This window comes from Mya arenaria, chromosome 3, assembly GCF_026914265.1.
Source record: "Mya arenaria isolate MELC-2E11 chromosome 3, ASM2691426v1".
Lineage (NCBI taxonomy): Eukaryota > Metazoa > Mollusca > Bivalvia > Myida > Myidae > Mya > Mya arenaria.
In genome coordinates, this window is record NC_069124.1 from 69,998,145 (window position 1) to 70,022,637 (window position 24,493).

Sequence of the window (24,493 nt, forward strand, 5' to 3'; positions counted from 1 at the left end):
GTACTCCTAATATGTTCTGCTCCTTTTAGTTTTTCTGAAGCAGACAACAGTTTCACCGAAAGCAGGGTTACAAACCACTATTTTTCCTCGATTTTGTAACCAGTTGTCATTCATTGCTATTCAGAAGAACCGACCTGTGAATCAATTGACCGATTGTTAAGCGCTTTGTTAGCGTTAACAGCATAAGTAACCCTATCGTTTTAACTATTAATTATTTTGATACAACTCTGAAAAATTCATGGACACAATGATGATCTGGTATTGGTCCACAAGTTATCACTTTACCTACATACATAATAAATATAATCCATAGAAAATCAATTAATATGCTTTGGTATTGATCTGCATCTTAATATAATAATATTTAACGTGGCAAGGCAAATGTTTATTATTATTATTATTATTATTATTATTATTATTATTATTATTATTATTAATATTATTATTATTAACGAGATTCAAGTATGTATATACTTATAATATATCCAGAAAAATACAAAACATACTGTAAATAAAAAAAAACACTGTTGTTATAATTTTCCAATAATCTTAACTCATTATAAAAAGAAAATCATAGATCATTGTAAAAAAATAGATTATAACAGAAGTCTATATATGAAAATATGTTACGATCTTCCCTGTTATATAACAATACAAACCTCTGGCTTTGCACCCCTCAGCGGTCGACAATGCATGTGGTGGCTGTGCGCGATCGAAATTGTATTGCCATAGCATAAGGGCGCTTCTTTCAGGTAAATTACATTACTTAGTCGAATTTGGTAATGTTGTTTCACCAGAATATCAACATATCTTCGAGAAAGTACCGTAACGTTTGACCAAATCAAGTAAGAGCGTACTGGTTATCATGACTGACTACATAGCGTTATGAATATAGTTATGAAATTAATCATGCTAAGATTAGGGAACGGAGAACAACGTTATTTTCTGGCACTCTTTAAAGCGGAAGTTTTATTTCATTACCATGAAGCTAGCATCATGTAGAAAGCATAACTTATTTTAATATAAGAATTTGTTGTTTCATTTTAACATTAACTTAAAAATCTTTATCATAGTCTTTCTTAGTTTTCTATTTAATCGATTACATAAATTAATTTGATTTAATCTTATTTAATTTAATTTAATTTTTATATAATTGTTTGATTTTAATTCTTAATTGGATTCAAATAATATTTTGATAAATTTTAACTCATGTCACCTTTTACAAGTTTCGAGACAAGTGTTTTAGCTGTGCTTCTTTTATTTAAATATATCAGCCCATCATGAAATATCATGAAATATTTCATCGTTTTAAGTTATAACGATGACGTTAACAACGTTGTTCACTTTTACAAAAGTCTGAACAATCGGCAAACCTTTTTCATTTATCAACGTCCAGATTTTTTGTTGAAGAATCTACTTGTTGCACCCGTGTATAACATGTTTCACACTGAAACAATGGTTGAAGTAGCAAAAAGGGTTTAATGTAAATATATGGCAACGTATAGGTTTTTAAAACTTGAGCCAATACACAAGCGGCTCCAGTTTTCGTCTCCTTTAATTTTGTTGGTGAAATGTATTCCTTTATACTAATAGTATTAAAACAGAACAGCCTATGGTAATCATGCATATATCTGGACTTGGCTGATCTGTTGACATAGTGACGCGACGTCTCCAATTTAAAATTAATTTCGTAAATCCGTTGGATAATGCACTGAGCAATGCTTTTCATTCGATATTTTAATAAATCCACTAAAACCACAAGAAATAGAACTGATCAAGGATTTTATCCTATCCGTTTTTATGCGTAGGGCATACCACAACCACAGGGGTTTTTGCCAATAGTTTGCTCCAGTGGCGGGATTTTGAGCAACACAATTTGCAACTTGTCTAAAGCCCATAGGGGTGCACCCAACAGCACTTGGATTATGCTGCCGAATAATGTCATACGACAATACAGAATAACAGGTGTAAGGTACATGTGTTGTTTGTCTTGCTTTGATTTGTTCTGTTATTTCAATTATTTTGGCAATCCGTCATATTACTGAGCACTTCACCTTTTAAGTTTTTATCCGACTTCAGTGCAATGGCTAAAAACGGAAGCATTTGAATGATTGCCATTTTAAATACTTTTATTGATTAAAGTTTTAATGAATGCCTATTTGACATTTTTGACTTCTCAATGAATTTACCGTATCAATATCAACGTCAAACTAGTCGCTAAATTCAGACGTAATATTCAATCCATAAATATAGAAGATGGCCCTTAATTCCATGGACAGATAAATTATAAATAATATTTAAAAATAGTAAATTCATAATAATATCCCATAGGTTGTTTATGTGAAACAGTGTTTTTCATCTCATGTCTATAAAGCATAGAGTACAATATATTTATACATATGCGAATCTTTGTCTACATACATTTGGTCAGAAATTTTATCAAATGTATTATGTCTCAATTTTATATGTACAACGAGTTGAGCGTTTGTTACTCCTCATCATTATTATTACTGGTGTTGGTCATTCCGTCGGTATCCACCAACACTCTGCCTGTACTCATGTGTTCCTGATGCAAATAATTACAGTACCAACGTGAGCCCCTCCTGTGCCCTAGCCAGGGCCGCGTTTCAATAAAATAAATTATCGGGTAAAGCTAGAATGTAAGCGATATACCAGTGTACGCCAAAACGGACTTACGCCTAGAAAATTACGATCTTACGTCTTACGTTCCTTATTGGAACAGGTCTCAGGGGAAGAACCCCTCTATTTTTTGTCTTGATCAAACGGGACTCAGGGGAAGAACCCCTCTATTTTCTGCCTTGATCAAACGGGACTCAGTGGAGGAACCCCTCTATTTTCTGCCTTGATCAAACGGGACTCAGTGGAAGAACCCCTCTATTTTTTGTCTTGATCAAACGGGACTCAGGGAAAGAACCCCTCTATTTTCTGCCTTGATCAAACGGGACTCAGTGGAAGAACCCCTCTATTTTCTGCCTTGATCAAACGGGACTCAGTGGAAGAACCCCTCTATTTTCTGCCTTGATCAAACGGGACTCAGTGGAAGAACCCCTCTATTTATTGCCTTGATCAAACGGGACTCAGTGGAAGAACCCCTCTATTTTCTGCCTTGATCAAACGGGACTCAGGGAAAGAACCCCTCTATTTTCTGCCTTGATCAAACGGGACTCAGTGGAAGAACCCCTCTATTTTCTGCCTTGATCAAACGGGACTCAGTGGAGGAACCCCTCTATTTTCTGCCTTGATCAAACGGGACTCAGTGGAGGAGCCCCTCTATTTTCTGCCTTGATCAAACGGGACTCAGTGGAAGAACCCCTCTATTTTCTGCCTTGATCAAACGGGACTCAGTGGAAGAACCCCTCTATTTTCTGCCTTGATCAAACGGGACTCAGTGGAAGAACCCCTCTATTTTCTGCCTTGATCAAACGGGACTCAGTGGAAGAACCCCTCTATTTTCTGCCTTGATCAAACGGGACTCAGTGGAAGAACCCCTCTATTTTCTGCCTTGATCAAACGGGACTCAGGGGAAGAACCCCTCTATTTTCTGCCTTGATCAAACGGGACTCAGTGGAGGAGCCCCTCTATTTTCTGCCTTGATCAAACGGGACTCAGTGGAAGAACCCCTCTATTTTCTGCCTTGATCAAACGGGACTCAGTGGAAGAACCCCTCTATTTTCTGCCTTGATCAAACGGGACTCAGTGGAAGAACCCCTCTATTTTCTGCCTTGATCAAACGGGACTCAGTGAAGTAGCCCCTCTATTTTCTGTCTTGATCAAACGGGACTCAGTGAAGGAGCCCCTCTATTTTCTGTCTTGATCAAACGGGACTCAGTGAAGGAGCCCCTCTATTTTCTGTCTTGATCAAACGGGACTCAGTGAAGGAGCCCCTCTATTTTTTGTCTTGATCAAACGGGACTCAGTGAAGGAGCCCCTCTATTTTCTGTCTTGATCAAACGGGACTCAGGGAAAGAACCCCTCTATTTTCTGCCTTGATCAAACGGGACTCAGTGGAGGAACCCCTCTATTTTCTGCCTTGATCAAACGGGACTCAGTGGAAGAACCACTCTATTTCTACCCTGATCAAATCATGTAGATGGCAAATATCATGAACTATGCGTTCTCGGTCCCTTCTGTTTTTCAAGAATATATATTTAAATAGAAAAAAATAGTCTCAGAATGGATGTCACATTTTATTTGTAATAAAATTCGAACAAATGTCCAACTTGTCATATAAGCCTCGTTGTTATTAAGTAAATCCAATATGAATGAAAATCGTCGAGTGAATTAACTTACTGAACCGGTGTTATTGTTTTCACTTGCCATACAAACAATAAAAATCAATTTTAATTGGAAAAACTGAATCATACAACAATCGTATCGGTTGTAGATCCTATGTCGGTTTTCTTGTTAAAAACAAAACATTCAATGCAAATCAGCCTTTATTTCAGATTTTCGAAAGTTATACTGATCTAAAGTTTATCAAATTCGAAAGCTTATTCACGATAAGAACTAAAGAAAGTTGATTAATTTTGTTTAATTTGGCTTTAACTGAATGCTATATAGGGATCTTGTAGTTACCGCACGTGTGTAGTGCGGTGATAATGCACCGTGCAGTATTTATGCAGGAGATTCCATAGCTGGAGTTAGTCTTTTCACTTATTGTTCTTTGTAAGTACGATATAAACAATTTTATGTATATTTTGCATGAGTGCACGGTTTACGCGATTAAACATGTTCAACTCGCTGTTTCGTTTATGGTAAAGGGAGTTTTAATTCAAGTAAACAAATTGCAACCATGAGGATGTTTGTTCGAATGTCGCCTTTTATTCTTTAGAACTACTAGTAAAGTATTAACAAACTGCATGCATGCCGCTGTCGTTTAATGGTACCAGACAGTATCGAAGGTGACAACGGACATATTCAGTTGTATATTAAATGTATGATATACGAGATAGTTTTGCATTGATCAGCCAGAATATCGTTCCCTCCCCGCTGATGAAGGCTGCAATATCTGACGGTTTTCTTGGATATACAAGATCTTTCCTTTTCAGCTAAAGAGAGATGAGCTCCTCATCAGAGAACAATTGGTTTAGTATTGAGTACCGCTCAAAACTGATACTCATGCAATGTAACTGTAGTAGTAATGCCTGGTTAGTTGCAGATGTTTCCCGACCCCGTGATGAACTTTTTGCACCTGCTGGCGAACTTGGACGCGTACCAGGCGTGCCTCGAGTACCGGGAGGAGGAGTCCCCGGCTAGTGGGCGCCACTCCCACAGGGGCCGACACTCCAGGACCGTTGTCCGCTTTTCACCTGAAAAACCACAGACGCCCACATCAACACCAGGTTAGTTTAACATTTTGGAGAGTAAATGTATTTTATAATAAGGTACCGGTGAGGGGTCCAGGATTTGATATTAGTGATGTCGCGCATATGCGGGAACAGAACATAGGTTCCAACTTGTCTTGGTGTGAATGTATGGGGGTTCTCCCCGAGACAATGTTGGCTTATTTTAGTTCTAGCTTATTAACATTTAACGTTCACCTGCAAAATCTTTGGGGCGAACACCGAGTGGAAGCCCCCCCCCCCCACACACACACACACACGGTCTGTCAGTTGGTACCTGTATATGCAATCCCAGTGTATACATGGCATAGTGTGTGTTCACTAAACTGGATATTAGGAATTTGAAATCGGAAATAAGCATCGTCCTTAAAACATCATGTGTTTCAACTGTTTTTAGGATGATAAACATGTCAGATTTTTTATTCTCACGCATGTACAGCGCTTATGCGGGTGACTCCGGGTTGGATCCCGACCGGGTCGCACGGTGACGCTGACAGCACGTTAAAAGAGATGTCCAAAATACTTCCTTGCCATTAGAGACGACCATGTGCTGTGCACATTGATCGATTTTTTCCACATTACATGTACATATATTTATATATACACATATATTTGTCCTCACCGCTTCTACCCATTTTAATTAAGTTCCCATGTCGCCTCATCTAATTCAGGACATTTATATTGTACTAGTTTATTAAAACTTTAATTTATAGTATTTAGATAATCGACTTCAATTAACCATTTATAATATAAATATTTATTGTGTGGATTTTGGGAAAGGGATTAAGAGACCTTGTATTTAAAGCAAATATGGACATTCATTTTTAAAGGCTGTTGCCTTCAGTGAAATATCGACTGTGGATGGTTTCTAGCTATCCATATATAGAACTTGTTAATGATTTAGACTAGTCACTATTTGGCTTCGCGAGGTAATACAAATTTGCTTAAGACTTTAGCAATGTGCCAGGCCATGTCGTTTCTCTGAGTATGTTGTGATAAGTTCATAATATGTTCATTCATCCAAATGTTTGACTTTTGATTTAGAATTACCATCGCGTATTTACCTACAGCCTTATCACTGTAAGAACCCTTTATGTCTTCTTCAAGGACAACCCACAAGCATGGATGCCGGTTCTACCGTAGGCAATTCATTTTTGTTAAGGTTACACTCGATTAAAAGATATTAGCGATATTTTGGCGCATTTTAACTGGGAAATTGTGGCCACGTAGCTGTTAATTGAAACCGCTTTTATAAAGGCTAATATGTTTGTAACTCGACACAAATCATCTGTTTTGTTTTGTTTCGACGATTAAAGTCAAATGAGTACAATACAAAAATGGTTTAAAACTGAAAAAAATATGTAAGCATCTGTCAGATGTAAACCTAAATTGTGCCCTCTGAGGATGGGATATACGATATCACGAGATGATCGCTCTAGCAGGCAACCTATACCACAATGCAGTATAGAGTATACATCATCCAACAAGGATCTATCGTTATTGCTCATATTATTTTGTTTTTAATCATTAAGTGAATTTGAAGTTTGTTTATTTATTAAGAATGATACAATATTGATAATCGCAAATACTAATAAGCCGCGCCCAACCTGCCGACTTAATCTTCTCGAAGACCATAAAAACACGAACAATTAATTATACCTCGACCCGTTTGTCTTCATCTATGTGTAAGCTTATAGTATACAGGTCGTATGCTTGTTCGTGTTCAGTTAGTCTTGTTGTCCCTTATATGATTAAACGGATTAATTATAAATGGTTCAACAGGTGCGCGTTCGAAAGTAAACCGGCTGATACAAAATACCTGAAATTAGCACACTAAATTTAACCCCTCCTTTAATCCCCAACATTCTTAAGTTTGGGGAGATGTGTACGAACAGTGTCTTAATACCTAGTACAGGAAAATGCTGAACACGTTGACTTCGCGTTTGCTACTATATTGATTCGTTTGAAGTGCCCCTAGATAACAAATTCGGCTATTCAAGGTTCGATCTTAAAGCAAATCATTTCAAAAACATGCCTTAAATTGCTTCAATTATCGTTATCGAAGGCGCAATTGTATATGTTAGTAAGATCGTAATGAAGACATTCCGCTATACAAGTGCCATAAAAGTGCCTTATATAATAAATTTGAATATAATTTAATGTGAAAGCGTTCGCCAATTTCTTGAGGAGTGAGTTTGTATGGTTAAGAAGCCGTGTTTATTAAAAAGTTAATGTGTGTCAACAGCTCAACTAGAAATAACAAGCAAAATCGTGGGTGAATTTAAGTATTTGGACAAGTGTTAAAGTGATTCATAGAGCAAAGCAAGATTGATTTTCCACAGAGACTTTATAAATGGAACTATCAATATAGTTATATAGCGGCAGTAATAATAGAAGAAACAGATGAGATTAGACTGGACATAAACAGGATTAAATACCTGTTGAATGTCAGCAAAACGTGTTTTAAAATTTAGTTATTAACACTTTATTGACGATACAGTGCAGATTTGAAGATGTATACTGTTCTAGGTTGAAGGAAAGTGAAAAGGAAATATTGTGCAGAAATTAAAATACTTACTAAGATAGATGTACATGCTGTGGAGAATTTAAAAGTTTGGGACAATGAAGAGACCTAAATCAGGAATGCGGACCTTCAGGCCCATGAGTGCTCTTAGTAAGTGTTCTAAGTAAATAGTTACTGTTTATTTTTGTTTTAATCAACCATTCTATCGGCATTAGGCAATGACTTTGCAATAGCTTTCTAAATGAATCGGAATCTGTTCGGCGACCCGGGCCTGACGGGAACATAAACGTTCTTTTTGTTTTTATTTTAGAATTATGCATGCGTGTGAAACAAAATGAAACAATTGGTCGTAATCAGATTGAAATAGTTCGTGTGTTATTACACAAAGTTCAACTCTTCTAAAACACTCCTTACTATTAATCTTCCTGCTTGTATATTACTAATTCCAACCGAATGTTGGTTGTACGCCGCAGCAAACGGTCACTTCGTCCGAGACTTAAACAAATACATATCACGGCATTGATACCGAACGTAGACATTTTCCTTTCGTCAGAGATGATTGTAGTAAGGCCAAAGAGTCGATAAATATTGATACATGCAGATTTAAAATGACAATATCAGAAGGACCTTCTATGCAAAATAAAAATTTCATTATTCATCTTGAAATTGATATGCAAGAACTATATATTGAATTCATCTTCTATTTGTGTCGTAGTTGTCCTAGCAATACACGGTACTCATGACAGCCTGCTAAACAACCGTTCCGTGCCAGTCTCCGTATAATAGACCATCATCTTTTATTGATATCATAATGAGTTGTTTGATTAATGATGTTCAGCCATGATGTTCAAGTCGCTATTCTACATTATGGTGAATGTATTTTCTCATAAATAGTAGTGTTAAGGCAAAATATACTTCCCATATGAAGTTGTATCGTACATTATGAATCGGCTATAAGTTTGAGAAGGCTTATACTTAAAGCAATTTATCAAAAACAAGCTTTCGATGATATTTGTTTAGTAGATTACAGGGAATTAGAGGACTTCAAAATGTTGGTATGTAAGACGTTCGGATAAGTTATCTGTTGTCCTTTACGGCGGACTAAGATATATAAACTTTTACATCAGTATTTACAAACTTCAGCATATACGGTCATGGCTTTACTTTGATATGGCTGTAATTACGAATATATTTCATACTTATTTTATTCTTACACAGAGGAATATCCCGATTTTTGTATGTATCTCATGGTATTTAATTGATGCCCGTCCCAAAGACGTATCAGCCGGAGCCAAAGGTTGCGTCTGTGAACGCACCTAGTATGAACATTGTATTGTAATATTTCGTTAACGTTTTACCTTAAACGGGTTATATACCCCTCCAATTCTGGGTACACATGGACTTGCATTCCGTTCTATGTTATTTTAATAGTGTCTAGAACTAATTTTGGAGACGCGCTTTGTATTTCAAATTTGTATCCTTCTCTGCCAATAACCTCTAACCCTTTCTTCAAAGTGCTTATATAAACATTGGTTTAGATTTGTGCTGTTGAAATTCGAGAACTGTTAATTGAAAACATTGAAAACTGAAAGAGGGTTTGCCTTTCTCATGCGACCTTATAATTATGTTTCAAAAGGCAGTATAGGTGTCTTTTGACACTAGGATTTATACAATGAAGCTTTTGAAAAATAGCAAATATTGATGTTGCATGGGATTTATTATGTTATTCAGAGATTGCTCATAAATAACGTTTCATAATCATGGGAATTCTATACGTGTTTTACTGTTTTTCACGACCTCGGTCATTGCATGGTTCTACAATACAACTATCATGACCACAGTGATAAAGGGACTTTTGACCAAGTCATTTACAATGTACTGAGTCCAATGTATGTACAATGTATCTTTTACATATTCATATATACCATTGCGAAGTATTATCCCTTGTGTTAGTTTGTTACAATGTTTGCCATCTTTGTGTGTAAACAAACGACCCTCTTTAAACACAAGAGGTCCTCTCCCATAAAATTATAGTGTCATCAAAAGTCAGACTGTCACTGTCTATGTGGGTGCCTTGATCAATTGTAAGTATTCGTCTTCATTGCATTTTTTTCTGTTGAATCTCTTGTAATGAAATTACAAAACGTTTTGTTCATCGCTTTATAAACGTGATAACAATGTACACATTTTGTCACAACTAATGATTATAATTATGTATTCTCTTTCAGATTTTTTTTCGTTGAGCTTTACAACGGTTAGCTAAAAGTTAACATAGTCGACGCATTTAATCATTTTTTATTTGTTGTTGTTGTTGTTGTTCTTCTTCTTCTTCTTCTTCTTCTTCTTCTCCTCCTCCTCCTCCTTCTTCTTCTTCTTCTTCTTCTTCTTCGTCTTCGTCTTCTTCGTCTTCGTCTTCTTCTTCTTCTTCTTCTTCTTCTTCTTCTTCTTCTTCTTCTTCTTCTTCTTCTTCTTCTTCTTCTTCTTCCTAGTCTTCTTCTTCCTAGTCTTCTTTTCCTTAGTCTTCTTCTTCTTCTTAGTCTTCTTCTACTTCTTTCATGAGCCGTGATATTTGTCTATCAATGCCATTGGGGGTTGCGTGTTCTGCAATTTTTGTCCTCTTTTTCATGAATTCATTTTATATATTTAATAATAGTACGTTTTCGACCTACTGTTTATGTATTTAATTATGTACGTATACGTGTGCTATATAAGTAAAGACGGTGAGCCACCTGCTATAAGGTATTACGCAGTCACTGTATATATACTAGAGTGATTGTCTGAAAATAAAAGACCCCTTGAAAGGTTATCATGCCCATCACATAATGTGGGGCTTTGTGGGTAAACCAGGCAAGAAATCATTAATCATATATGACATTGAAACTTTAAGTAATTCTTTTGTTAATTGATCAAATTGAGTCGTGTGTTTTGATGGAACGAATGTAGTATTTCTATATGGAATTTATAGCATTTTTCCATTAGCTCTGCTTAAGTATTAAATTTTAATAGCAGAAATTCGATACTTGTAGATTAAGTGATGGATAGATATGTCAATTAAATGCTAGTGGTATTGTTAGGCTATAAATATTTAAATACGAAAAGAAATTTATTTATACAAATGGAAATAGCAAACTTTGTATCGTATGGAAGTGAAATGAAACATTAATTTCTGGTGAATAGTTTTCTCAAGGAAAGGAAATCAGTGTAAAATTGGAACTTTATACGTTATGTACAATAAAATGTGGAAATTAAAGAAAAGGAAAACAAAGGGTAGGTGGTGTCATTGGCATACGCTTGTTTGTGAAGTAAACATTTCAATAAATTACTTCAATCCATAGAATGTGCTTGGTCTTTTACCATAATTTTATAAGTCGGGATATAAATTCAATTATAATTTTTATTACTGTACTCGGAAGATGATCATATTCCCACGGGTAGCATAGGTGCACGTTGTGAACATAAAAGAACTTTTTATGAATATGATATCTTTTTCGAAATTAATCATTAAACAAGATTGAAGTAAATGCATAAGAACTGAAATATGTACCTGAGTTAAAATAGAAGAAACTCTTATTTGGAATATTTCCTACTTCTGCGTGTGACTGACTTGGAATTAAAACTTGAACTCGAGATATCTAGACCAATGTTCTTGAGTTGTAAATGTTTGATATGAATTTCATGTGTGTCTATCAGTTACCATAGATCAAACAATCCGTATTTATCCAACACATTAAACTCAAATGGTAAATATGGTTTAATATGTCATAAATCTGAGTATGTCATAAACAATCTAATTTAAAGTGTCACTTCTTCAGCAAAATCTAGTGATAAAGCCGCAAACAAAAATCTCTTAAACACTTTATACGTTATTGATGCGTTCTTATAGTGCTAAAAAACTGGATACATTCGGACGTCTTTGCTTGTCAGAAAAGTAGTTGATCTGCTGATCTTTCTAAAGAGGTGCTTACGACGTCATACGACATCTTTATATTGACTACGCATAAACGTAATAATAATGGTGGAAAATAATTTTCAACTCGACTTTGTATACGGTAGAATTTGCTATAGCCATGTAGTGTATTTTGATTACATACAGTATAGTTTCAGTGATGTATGTATTTAACACCGATGCATTTCTGTACAGCAAACAGCGAAACGTTTGTGAAACCGAAATACCTACACGATTTTTTTTTAAGATTTTCTCATTTCAATAGGTCTGCGACCAACAAGTGTTGTGAGTGTCCAAGAGGGACGTCTCAGCGGCGGAAGTACTGAGCTGCGGCCCAAGTCCGGCAAGAGCCTAACGTTCCGGTTGGCGCCGGGCCGTCACACCCCCGCACATTCTGTCTCAGAGGCGGAGTTTAAGATCATCCGCAGGGACATCCAGACACCCGTTTCCGTTACCAGGGTCGAAAAGTATGTGATTCAGACGTGAATAACACGACTTAATATATTTATTAAAATCTTAAATACTATTTGTTGTACATTTTTCTTAATGACTGACATGTGCTGGTTATGCATAACACACTCCTAAACTAACTCTGCCGTCTTATACGATTTAAGAAAATAATAAACGTATTAAAATCAGACAGATATTGAATTGTGCAATGTTAGATTATAAGTTAATACCAAATTTGACTCATGAGACGTATGGCACCTTTAAACAATTGATAAGCCGAATAATGTAGGACTTGAAGTAGGTGAACGACTTCGTGGACTTAGGTTAGGCCGGACAAGACCCAGATTTAACACCCGTACCAGAATAGTTTCGCCCTCAAGTGGCTCCAGAGGAAATGTTCGTAATAGTCTTACACGGTAAGCCACCCAGATTGAAATGCTATTGCCACCACTGGAAGAACGGCCAAATAAAACTGTTCAATCAAAGCAATAAATTAAACTTTTCGTCCGTTGCCAAACGGCAACATGGCCGTCCATGCAACAACAATGTCACAAACAGGATGTTTTCGAGAATGGTGAGATGCTCATTGTATACACCAAGAGTTATTAAAATAATGATACGGATAATTTATTTTTTTATTAAAATATACCTTTTAGCATATGTAAAAAATAATTATAAAAGATATATGAGGACGCATTTGTCTTGGACATCAGACTACGTTCGGTGAAATGTTTGACACTAATTTGTAGTGACTTTCGCAGATTTGCACTCATGGATTATCATGTCATTGGAGCCCCGAGCACGCTACAATATGGATAAATCTAAACTGTTGGAATAAATGACCAAGGACGGTGTTTATTGTAGAAATGTGTTTGATCAATATTTATCAAAGTGATTTACATTTAATTAAGATTGCACACGTCCATTAGCGTAAGATAACATTGGGGGAAAAACAACAACACCGTAGCGTGATTTACTTCATTAAAACAACAACCCGGGTCGTTTTGTTGAAGCGCACCTCACAGGCGACCTCCAGTAAACGGCCTTGCAGGTATGGGCTATCGATTCCAATTAAGCAGCCAGACATCCTGACAAGCTTTTCTCCAGGTTCTTAGAGGAAACAATCATTTGGACTTAATGTCGAGAAGGAATACAAATTGTCGTATTTGGATGGTGAATGGACTGTAAACAGTCGTTGTTTCGGCTGGTTATTCCTAACATGCAGCAACACATTACCGATTAGACAATGTTGTCAAAGAAATTTTCAATACGACTCAGTGATCGCCGGAAGAGGAAGTCGGTTAAGTTTGTGCGATTTTCAGGAATACATTTGGATGTGCAAATAAGTCCTACCATGCTGTACGACATTTATTTTTTTACTTTTGTACTGCTCAAGTGTTGCTTAATTTAAGATGAATGATTATTTGATTTAATGGTTGGGTTGTCCACCTCACATGTAAAAGGGCTTGAAGCCTCACAGATGTAGTCTCTACATTCATGAGAATGGAACTACCGTTGGTTTAATATTTTACAGTTAAACAGTGGAAGCGTAAGCCAAATGCCTAATACCACGGTATTTCTTTATGTACTTGCAGTTATCGTGATGGTTATGCGAGCGGGCGGAGCACTCAGCTGAGTTCTATCCGGGAGGGGGCCAGAAGCCCGACCCCCAACGCCGCAAAGGACATGGAGCACGCTTTCATTGACGTAACACCGGATATGCCCGGGCTCAGCGTGTGGAGGATCCAGGTAAGCACTGACAGTGATGCACAGTGTCATTATCAATATTTTTGATATAACAATGATTGGCTTCTTAAATAGTAATACTAGTATATAGCTGTAATAAATGACATGCGCTGTTTGAATCACGCGTGTCGAATTTATCTCAAAAAATTTATTCTTTTAGGGCACAACCGTCCGCTGTTGTGACGTAGATGAGTACGGGTTTTTCCACGAGGGGAATGTCTACATAGTTCTTAATGTAGGTGAATGTTTACATTGCGTTTAAAAATTTATTAATAAAGTGTTATCATTGTTTTATAATAGTACATCATCATGATATTCCGTTGTAAATATTTCGCTTTATTGCAATCTGTGCGTATCCAGGCTGTTACTAGATCGTTTTTAAAGTGTTAGTTCCGTATTTCAAAAATGTTTCAGGTTGTAAGTCCAAATGACAGGACACTTCATTACTGGATTGGATCTCAAGCAACAGAGGTATGTTCATCCAAACCCCTTGCAAATAGAGGCGGTATCAATTGAATCATAAGTATCGTTCGGAACACATTTTCGCCAATATGAAAGCTATCACAAACACCAAGATCAACGACCGACCGTGTGATTTTTTATATTTTTTACACTGCTGTGTCTTCCAACCTTGGAAAATTTTCAGACTTTCGAAAATACAAAAACATTTCAAATAGATGAAATAGCATATTTACATGTTTTAAAACTTTAATGGTAACTACATGTATAGGTTATTGTGTATCTGGATGTTTTTAGGAAATTTAACGTTCATACCTAGCGCAGATAGGCGAACGTTTACTTTTCACAAGGACTTTTTCGTCCCAATCGCTACAATATGTGCACTCAAAATACTGAAGCAATATAAATACATGCAGGTGCTAGGATTTGTCATTTAAACATGTCTGTAGTTATTGACTGTGTACGAACGGACAATAGGTTGGCGTTTCAACGAATATCTACAGTACTTATAACGTCGATCAGTATGGAATTTAAAAGTCGAATACATTGAAAAAATACTGCCATCCAATTGGTTCCAAAATGATTTCATGCATTTCACTTTTTCGAGAATATCTTGAATATTATTTTGACAAGTACAACTTTTTTATCTTTAACTTTTAAATGGTATCAGTGCCAAACATATCGTGGGGAATTCTGCAGTTTCGTGGGGTATGCGCGTTTTTGGAAAGGGAAACAACCTCTTAAACCAAAAAAAATCGACGTTATAAACGCTGTATCAATCTACGCGGTTAATACAAATGGAGATACGCCGACGAGTTAGTATACCAAAAAAACGATGTCAACCTACTCCAAAAATGTGTTGTTGCGTATGACAACTTAGAAGACATCGGACAAGAGTATGTCCACATTATGTGTATAGGCCATTTATAGAGAACGTTGTTTACTGTTTGACCACTGCAGGCGGAGGCTGCTCTTGGGGAGAAGAAGGCGCACCACCTAGACCTGATAGTGGCCAACGCCCATCTCTTTTCCAGGGAGGTATGTACCGACACCCTACAGCTACATACTAATGAGTGTCTCACACGTAGATTATATCACACCATTCAACTGATTAGCAACACCATAAGTGCTTATTTAATTCAGTTGACGCCTGGTTGTTCTTGTACAAGTTTTAAAAGAAGTGGCTGTTAGTAATTATCATTAATATAACATATGTCATTTAACTGAGTTCAAGTAATGATTTTTTTAGTGTACGTATGAAAACTCGTACTTCCTCAATCTGATAAATAACATTATATCCTCACTACACTCTGCAAGCAAGGACCTGCCTTGAACTAATATACATTCAGTCAAAATAGAATGCATGCAAAAGAATATATTTCTTGAACATCAATTTTAAGCTCACTTTAGTTTAATGACGATGTGACTACCATTTCCTTGAAACATATCTTTCTAACGTATAGTGTTCGTGGGAAGAAAGTTTGTATAAAGAAGACATTTGTGGAATAGCTAACCTTTTATTGTCTGCATGCTTTTTTTATGGATGTTGAGTTATTCCAACGGATAACGACACATATCAACGCCAACGTATGTTGTGACGACATCAGGCAATGAGCATATTGATACATGTACATCATTGTGGTTTACCCAAAATCTACACGTTAGAAATAAATCACGAATGCTTTAAAGTACACCTTTTGGTCTAGGCTTTCTTGACTCTGAGTGTAGTTTTTCTGCGGTTTTATAAAACTATGTTAAATATACAGTCTATCTACGACGCGCTCCGTGCAGCACCTGTAACGTGTAATTACGTAACCACTAATAAACACGTGGGTCTCAGTAGCGTGAGAATAGGTGAGCGATTTAGGGCCTCAATCTTGTTAAAACCTAAAAAAAAAAACACTGACGCATACACGAAAACTAGAAACGCATAAACACATTCAAAACATGCAAATTAATTAAGTCCCAAATCCTCTGAAGCGATATGTTTAATGTGATGAGTTTTTCCAAGGGTACCATCGATCTCGTATCCTCAAACCAGTGCGACCTTGGTCGGTTATAGGAATGTTATATTGTGATGTGTTTTCCATGAAAATGCTTATGTGAACTTCGCTATCGTTTCTTTTTTGAAGCAGTATATAAGCATTGGTGTTCATATTTTTTCAGGTCCAAAACCACGAGTCGACAGTATTCCGCCGCGTTTTTCCCGACGGCATAGTGTGAGTGTTGCTGAAGATGTTATTTTTTCTTTCGACATTTAATTATGTTTTGAGCAAAAATGTCTCTGCACTAGTGACTCCTTTCAATTTTCATGAAAAACTTCAATTATCTGGACACATTTGCAAGTTGTAACTGTATGTTCTCTCCTCAGATATATTGAGGGGAAGCACAAGCAGAGCGTCCCACGGGCGGCCCAGTATGAGAAGCGACTCTACCTCGTCACCGGCCGGAAGTACGCACGTGCTGCATGTGTACGTATTATCTTGGACTTTCACTTATTTTATCTAAAGGGCATAATTTGTATTATTATTTGTATAAAAATAAGCAGAATTTATAGAATTTAGTTCTTACAGTAATCATCAATTTTGTAGAAAAAAATGCCCACATAGAACGGCATCACACGCTCGGATATAATTCCGTAATGTGCTAGTATATAAAGTTTATATGTATAAGCAATGCTCACATCACCTGTCATTAGTAACTGTTCTCGGATTCATTTTTTTTCTGGAATTATGAATACAAAACATTTCAATTGACAGGTATTTCCAAGCCGTGTACACATGCAATCTTCCAACATCGTGATTCTAGACGGTTTTCCCAGAATCTACGTCTGGATCGGGAAAGACAGCGGCTACGTCATTAAAAATAAAGTACGTATAAAATCTGATAAAATGTGTCAAAGTATTTTGGAATTTTTAAAACTTGTTCTTAGAAACATGTTCTTTTAACATTTGTTCGACATAACAGGGATTACCCGGTTCATGTTTTGAATTGTCACGTTACCCAGCCAGACACAAATTGTATGTTTCCTTTTCTGCAGGCTATCAGGTTGGCAAGGAAGATGCAATTGCGACAGAGAAACGGAACGTGCCATGTTGTTGTCATCGGTAACCAGTTTTCTTTTTAATATTTCAAAACATATACATTATCATGGATTTACCAATGTTACTCTTGGTTGTAGCGCGATATCGTTTTAAACAAATGGGTTGTCGAGAAACGTAACAGTAGGTTTATCTGCAAATTTAACTATAATCTGACACTCGCAGAGTATTCATCGGAACTTCTTAATCTGATAAAATGTTGTATTAAGGCTCCAGTGATTAAAATCCTGTTGCAATTATTCCCAAATCTCACACCGTATTACCTCCCTTCCATCAGACGAGACCGAAACCAGTCTGTCCGAGCGGTTCAAGCTGAAGTTTGACGACTGTGCATTTCCGGAGCTGCCCACGAACGGCCTTCTCGACCAGGGAGAGGGCGAACACACAGAAGAACACGACAGCGCCGAACAGCGCCTGGTCATGCACAGGTACGACAGTTCAATGATCTCTAAAAATGGACAACCAATGATTAAGACGCTACTGTCAAAAGTAAAAGAAAAAGGAGGTTTGTTTTAGTAACTACTGTGTTAATAACCAAAGTATAACTTGTTGAATATGACACTTAAGTAAAACTAATAACCTTCAGAGTATCCGGTGACCGCGTGTTATACGACATGCCGGAAGCCCATAAGCGGCCGTTTAAGCAACGGTACCTGGTGACGCGAGACAGCTTCCTCCTAGACCAGGGGCCACGGGAAGCCATGTATATGTGGGTGGGTGCAGACGCCATGGAGGACGAGGTCAACAATGCTATCTCCAGGGCAAAGGTGAGCCGAATGCCAACTTGGTCGGATACTCTCGTGTGCAACACTCGATTACACTCTAAATCATTTAATAAAAGGAGAGTATCGTAATGGATATATCGTTGCATTCAGATGATGAGTCTCATTTATTTTACAATGTTGTTTCTTGTCAAAATGAGACTTTAATAAAAGTAATTTGTGTAAAAGGTGACTGACGATTTAATGTTAACGCTGTTTACTATGACTTCCTTATGTTTATATATTAAATGCCTTTAAACGCGAATGACAATACAACTCATCTTAATGTTAGAAGGTCAAGTTGAAATAATGGACTGTTTCCTAATATAAAACCTACCGTGTCTCTCAGTCGCTGCGGGAGCACCACGGGTACCCAGCGGAAAGCCCCGTGTGTCGCGTGCGGGAGGGGCACGAGCCCACGGAGATGAAGCAATGTTTCTGTGACTGGCGCGACCACCTCAGCAAGGGCATGCCCCTAACAAAGATCTACAGCGCAGGAAATGTCGGTATGTGAGAAACTATGCTATTCCATGTATTTCAAGTAATGCCAGTGTTATGAGGTTTGCTTTTCATTATTTTGTGTGGTCAATTTGGGGCCGAGAGTGTTTGATTAAAAAGAATTCTTACCGTTGTCTTCCAGATTAAATGAAGCATCAACTATTTGTTGACCAAACGAAAAAAGCGTTAGATTTAGAAAACTACAACATCTAATACAAGTAGTGATGTTTGCCTTTTGCAGGTCGAGCCTTGTTTTCACGCACAGACAGACGCACGGTCGCCACAGTCAAGGGATGTTGGTCAGAAGATACGCTAGGCGAAATTCGCAAAAATACGCAGGTATACATGCTGACAATGTAGTTGTATTTAACCTGAAATCCGGTATATGCACAGTGCTGGTGCCGTTAGGCCGTTTACTTCTCGCCGCTAGGCCGCTAACTTCACGTATATCTGATGCGATGCACTATTACGAAGGATTTTAATTTGATGACTGCATGTCGCCTTTAAAAGGTCAAAGCACTTGCTTTAGTAGGGTCTTTTGACGATATATTTATTTCTTCCCTGCAGGTGTGGGTGTTGAGTGAGGGCGAGCTGTCAGAATGGGACCACGTGGGCGTGTTCACGAACGCGCGCTGTTTCCTTGTATTCCACACCACGCTAGAGGGCGCACACTTTCAGTACGTGCTCTACTACTGGCTTGGTACACAGGCATCGCGTGCAGATAAGGACCGCATCGTACAGCTCGCTCTCGAGAAAAATGACCAGCTCGAGAACGCCGCCGTCTTGGTGAGTATACCTTGACATCTGGTTCGAGCCAACGAAGAAATCGAACCAAGCAAGTTCGATCCAACGGGGTTCGTCTGTATATAAATTGCATTTTAGTGTAGTTTTGTAATAAGTTGAATCTCATTGTATAATTCAGGAGTACATATATATATTCTAGCTAGTTTATTTACGGTAATCGTGAAATTTAACTATAAAAGATTACATCATGTGTTTCAGATTCGGGTATTGGACGGTAGAGAACCGCAGCATTTCATGACGGCGCTGGCAGACTGGATGCTAGTGGTAAAATACATCTTTAGATTATATGCCTTTAACTGCGTGGGATTTGTTTAACATTCCAAATATGAACTTCGAATATTCTGCAATAACATTAAAGCGGCAATTTAAAAGTAATAGGTACAGTACTGAATTTTGTTTTTAGTATGATGGAGAGTTGGAGACAGAGTCCGACAGGAAACTGTTCTGTGTGAGAGACGCCGGTGACAGGGCCACGAGAATCCAACAAGTAAGTATGTTAACTCTTGCAGAACTAAAACATTACTTATTTCTTCTTAAACTTTAGAAATCAATATAAAACAATCAAAGGTTATAAACTTATGTATTTCAAACCTGGTTTTAGTTGAAAACAAACCTATAACGTGAACCTTTGCTTATTAAGACAATACCGTACACATCCTGGCTGGGTTCTAGGTCTTCGTTTATAAACGTTAACATTATGTTGTTCCTCTCTCAGATGCCACTGTGTTGGGACAGCTTTAACTCGTCAGCGTCGTTCCTGCTATTGACAGAGGACAACCCCTTCCTGTGGTACGGCCGCCAATCCGGAAGTACCGAGCGCGAGGCCACCAAGGACCTTCTAGGCATTCTGTGTTCAGCCAAGTGAGTATTGCATAAAGGAGGGAGGCTTGGTTGAACGTATGAGTACAACCGAACAAATGTCATAAAAAACTTTAACAATGGTACGGTTTCTTTGTTTGTGAAAATTGCATCAGTCAAAAAAACAAACAAAAAAACATGGCCACTTAAGAAAATAATACACATCTAAACTTATCTTCGCCTTAAAGGTTTTTATATTGTATTGTAATCAAATTTCAATTGCTTGTATGAACTGGAAGCGTGACATGTATTTTGCAGAATGTATTCATACGAAGTTGTGCCTGAGGGTAAAGAGACCGTAGCGTTCTTGAAGCACGTTGGAGGTACAAAGGCTTATGAAACCGAGTACAAAACCCAGGTAAGTTAGTCTACCAGAGCGTGATTTTGTTTCATGTCATCCATATATACATCATCAGTTCATTAAGCTGTCATTTCTCTGTAACTCTTGTTTATTTCTTCTTTCACAGGTGCTGGAGCGGCGGCCGCCATGTTTGCTCTATTGTCATCCAAATGAGAGGGATTTTGAATTGATCGACAATTTTCAACAAGAGGTACGTTTCACGAAACTTCTAAATTCTACAGAAGTAAACACTATTTTTATCTATTGTTAACACAATTCTTACTTATTAAAAAGTACACTGTATTTTTAAGGCGACTGGCCAATCAAGGCTCAAACTTTCTCATTCTCATTCACAGGATCTTTCCGAAGAAGGTGTCTTTATATTGGACACATTCGATCAGGTAAGTCACATGTTAGTTGTTCTGTTCCTAGAAGTCGTATTTTGCTTACACCTGAAAAATCCATTTTCTAGTTTGATGAGCTGTATAATGTTGTAATTAAAGTAAGCATTCTTCCGTTTTCAGTTGTTCATGTGGTGCGGAGAGCGAGTGGAAGGAAAACGACGGAAACGGCTGCTGGAGCTCTCAGAGGTAGGGAGCCGCTTAGCATAAATAACAAACAGTTACCACTTTAAATGAAGTTGCTTCTAAAAAAGATGCAAACCGAACATTTGGAAGAAATACTACCATTATAATCATTAACGCAATATTACCACGGTATATATGGTTGCAATACTACCACGGTATACATGTACGCAATACTACCACGGTATACATGGACGCAATAATACCACGATATACATGTACGCAATACTACCACGGTATACATGGACGCAATAATACCACGATATACATGTACGCAATACTACCACGGTATACATGGACGCAATAATACCACGATATACATGGACGCAATAATACCACGATATACATGGACGCAATACTACCAACGTATACATGGACGCAATACTTCCACGGTATACAGTACATGGACGCAATACTACCACGGTATACATAAACTAAACACTAAATACTACCATTATATACATGGACGCAATACTACTACGATATTCATGGACACAATAATACCACGGTATACATAAATTAAACACTGAATACTACCATGGTATACATGGACGCAATACTACCACGAAATACATGGACGCAATACTACCAAGGTATACATAAACTAAATACTAAACACTACCATGGTATACCTCGACGCAAAACTACCATGCTATACTTGTACGAATTTATACCGTGATATACCTGGACGCAATACTTACATGGTATATATGCATGTTATACAGTCATGATATTCGTAGACACAATGCTTCAATAGTATATAAGAAAGAAATACTATCATGCTGTACATGCACGCATACTTCAATGGTATAACTGGACGCTGTACTACTATGCTAGACATGGACGCAATACTACCATAGTGGACAAAAACTTCCATGATATACCTGGATGCAATACATTTTGAGTCCCATATGTTTTAACGAAAATTATCTCAATATTATTTTGCAATAATTATATGTGTTCCCTTTCCGTAGGCGTACATCCGGTGTGACCCTGCGTGCCGCGACCACAGTGCGGTATCTGTATGGGCCGTCTCCCAGCGGTGCGAGCCTCTCGCATTTATCAAACACTTCCGTACATGGAACGCACTCGGATACTCGGTAACATTCCCATACCAGTTTCATCCTCATACGAGTTTTATATATTCGCATGTCCTTTGTTTGGTTGTATTTAATGAATTTAATGATAAACTGTTGAAGCTCTATTCACGTACGTTAAATGATAAACTGTTGAAGCTTTATTCACGTACGTTAGGATTTATCTGAAAGGTGATGTACTATATATCCTGGTATAATCATAATTTATTATATATCACTATTGTTATACTGTCTATTTGTTATTCCAGGGGAGGCATTCCTATGAGATTTTGAGGAAACGAGTACGCCAGGAAAATGCAAAGATCGACATTGATCAAAATGTAAGATAACAATTTACTACAACAAGAAGTATAAGATGCAATTGAACAAAGACTTAATATATTATTTATTTTTCAAATCAAAGTTTTACGCAGTCAATTCAACAGTGACCATAATTTATGTAAAGGCCCGGTTTGCTGGGGGAGGGGGAGCACGATCACCCCGACCCCCCCCCCGACCCCCGCGAATTTGTTTAATGCTGGATGCCTTTACAGCTTTAGGTACTTGTTCTTCTATGTCTTGATTATCTATGTTACAAGTGAAGTGGGTGTTAAGTGTACATGTCATATGTCTCCATGTTTACAGCTGGTTGATACGACGTTTCTGAGCCAGCCTAAGTACCCGTACCGCGTTCTATTGCAAAAGGAACTTCCCCCAGACATCGACGACACAAACAAACACGTGAGTAAAGAACAGAACATATATTTATAACAGTAAAGAAATGTGGATAATATACTGTTAGTCGTAGGTGCTTTTTCGTTGCAGTTTATGTAGGAATTAATCCCGCACTTATTAAATTATCCATTGTGATGCTTTATGAAACTTACTTTGAAACAAGTATCCGATTTATGTCCATAGGGTTTAATCGGGACAATATAACCCTTTTTAATGTTTTAAAATGTTATACTATTATACCCATCAACTTCTACGTAAACAACTTTTATATACAAAACAATGTAATCATTCTGACTACGCCACAGAACCACCTGTCAGAGCGTCAGTTCCGGGATAACCTAAAGGTGTCGCGGCTCGAGTTTTACCGATTTCCGGTGTGGAAGCAGCGACAGGTGCTCCGCTCCGCCCGCCTTTTGTACGTGCCGCCCGTCATCCAACACGCCGAGCCAACGTGACCCACAACCGGAAATACCTCACCAACGGGGGCGCGCTGTGATATCCGCTTATGGATGGACTGTGATATTTGACTACTGCAAATGATATGTGATAGCCATATTTTGTTGTCTTTTAAAATTCATATTGAATAATGACATTAAATACAATTGGCATGGTAGGCATTGAATAATTGATTTTCATTCGATATACATCAGATGTCCAATGGGGTGAATCATTATTGTTTATTTGGCAATTTTGCTACTTTCTTTAATCATTTACAGCAGAGGTACTATAATTTTAAAAGCACACTTGTCGTAATTTAAGCTGTAAAGCCACTGCCATGCCGCCATTTATTAGTCATTGTATATGGTATATTCTCCCATTGATTCAAAACGTGATTGTTCAATTGACGATATACTGACAAGTAAATCAATGCTATTTTCTTATTGTAATGCATTTTATTTATTTGTATTTATATGTAAACCATTTGATAATTTATAACTTTGTTACTTTTACAATAAATCATTTTTAACGTTAATTGCATGTGTTTTTATTTATGTAAATGCGTAATGACTCATCATATTTAGGAAAGTGAAATACGATGATGTGATGGACTCGCTAATAAATGGGTTAAATGATATATCACTTTAATTTCTTTAAGAAAAAAAAAATGACATGAATATTTACCTACTCAAAATCAATCAATATATGGAAATATTCTTAAATCTCGTGACGTCTAGAAGTCTGCTAGGCCATAAGGCATTTTGGAAACCTTTGTTTCAATACCTTCAAAGGATCAGTAACGCTCGAGCC

General features: G+C 37.3%; 1 protein-coding gene across 3 annotated transcripts; it reads left to right on the forward strand.

The window, feature by feature from the left end:
* The first annotated feature begins 4,504 nt into the window (after positions 1-4,504).
* On the forward strand, positions 4,505-24,197 carry LOC128228248 (advillin-like). Of its 3 annotated transcripts, XM_052939431.1 has the most exons (27): positions 4,505-4,686; positions 5,174-5,363; positions 12,099-12,300; positions 13,879-14,032; positions 14,190-14,264; positions 14,444-14,500; positions 15,449-15,526; positions 16,655-16,707; positions 16,860-16,959; positions 17,248-17,358; positions 17,529-17,595; positions 17,867-18,017; positions 18,176-18,356; positions 18,700-18,856; positions 19,090-19,187; positions 19,416-19,634; positions 19,851-19,916; positions 20,056-20,139; positions 20,368-20,513; positions 20,769-20,868; positions 20,978-21,061; positions 21,207-21,251; positions 21,375-21,440; positions 22,409-22,534; positions 22,780-22,851; positions 23,156-23,251; positions 23,551-24,197. In XM_052939431.1, the coding sequence occupies exons 2-27, from the start codon at positions 5,180-5,182 to the stop codon at positions 23,698-23,700; spliced, it is 2,922 nt and encodes a 973-aa protein (XP_052795391.1). In that variant the 5' UTR covers positions 4,505-4,686; positions 5,174-5,179; the 3' UTR covers positions 23,701-24,197. The 3 variants fall into 3 exon arrangements, with proteins under 3 accessions (XP_052795391.1, XP_052795392.1, XP_052795393.1); XM_052939432.1 differs by lacking the exons at positions 4,505-4,686; positions 5,174-5,363 and adding an exon at positions 7,410-8,037; XM_052939433.1 differs by lacking the exons at positions 4,505-4,686; positions 5,174-5,363 and adding an exon at positions 11,046-11,154.
* The last annotated feature ends 296 nt before the right edge of the window (positions 24,198-24,493 follow it).

Excerpts from the sequence above, each read along its gene's own strand:
- LOC128228248 (XM_052939431.1), top strand. The coding sequence starts at position 5,180 with ATGTTTCCCGACCCCGTGATGAACTTTTTGCACCTGCTGGCGAACTTG. Across the intron at positions 14,033-14,189 it reads TCAGCGTGTGGAGGATCCAG|GGCACAACCGTCCGCTGTTG; the intron begins GTAAGCACTGAC and ends TTATTCTTTTAG. Across the intron at positions 16,708-16,859 it reads GTTTTTCCCGACGGCATAGT|ATATATTGAGGGGAAGCACA; the intron begins GTGAGTGTTGCT and ends TTCTCTCCTCAG.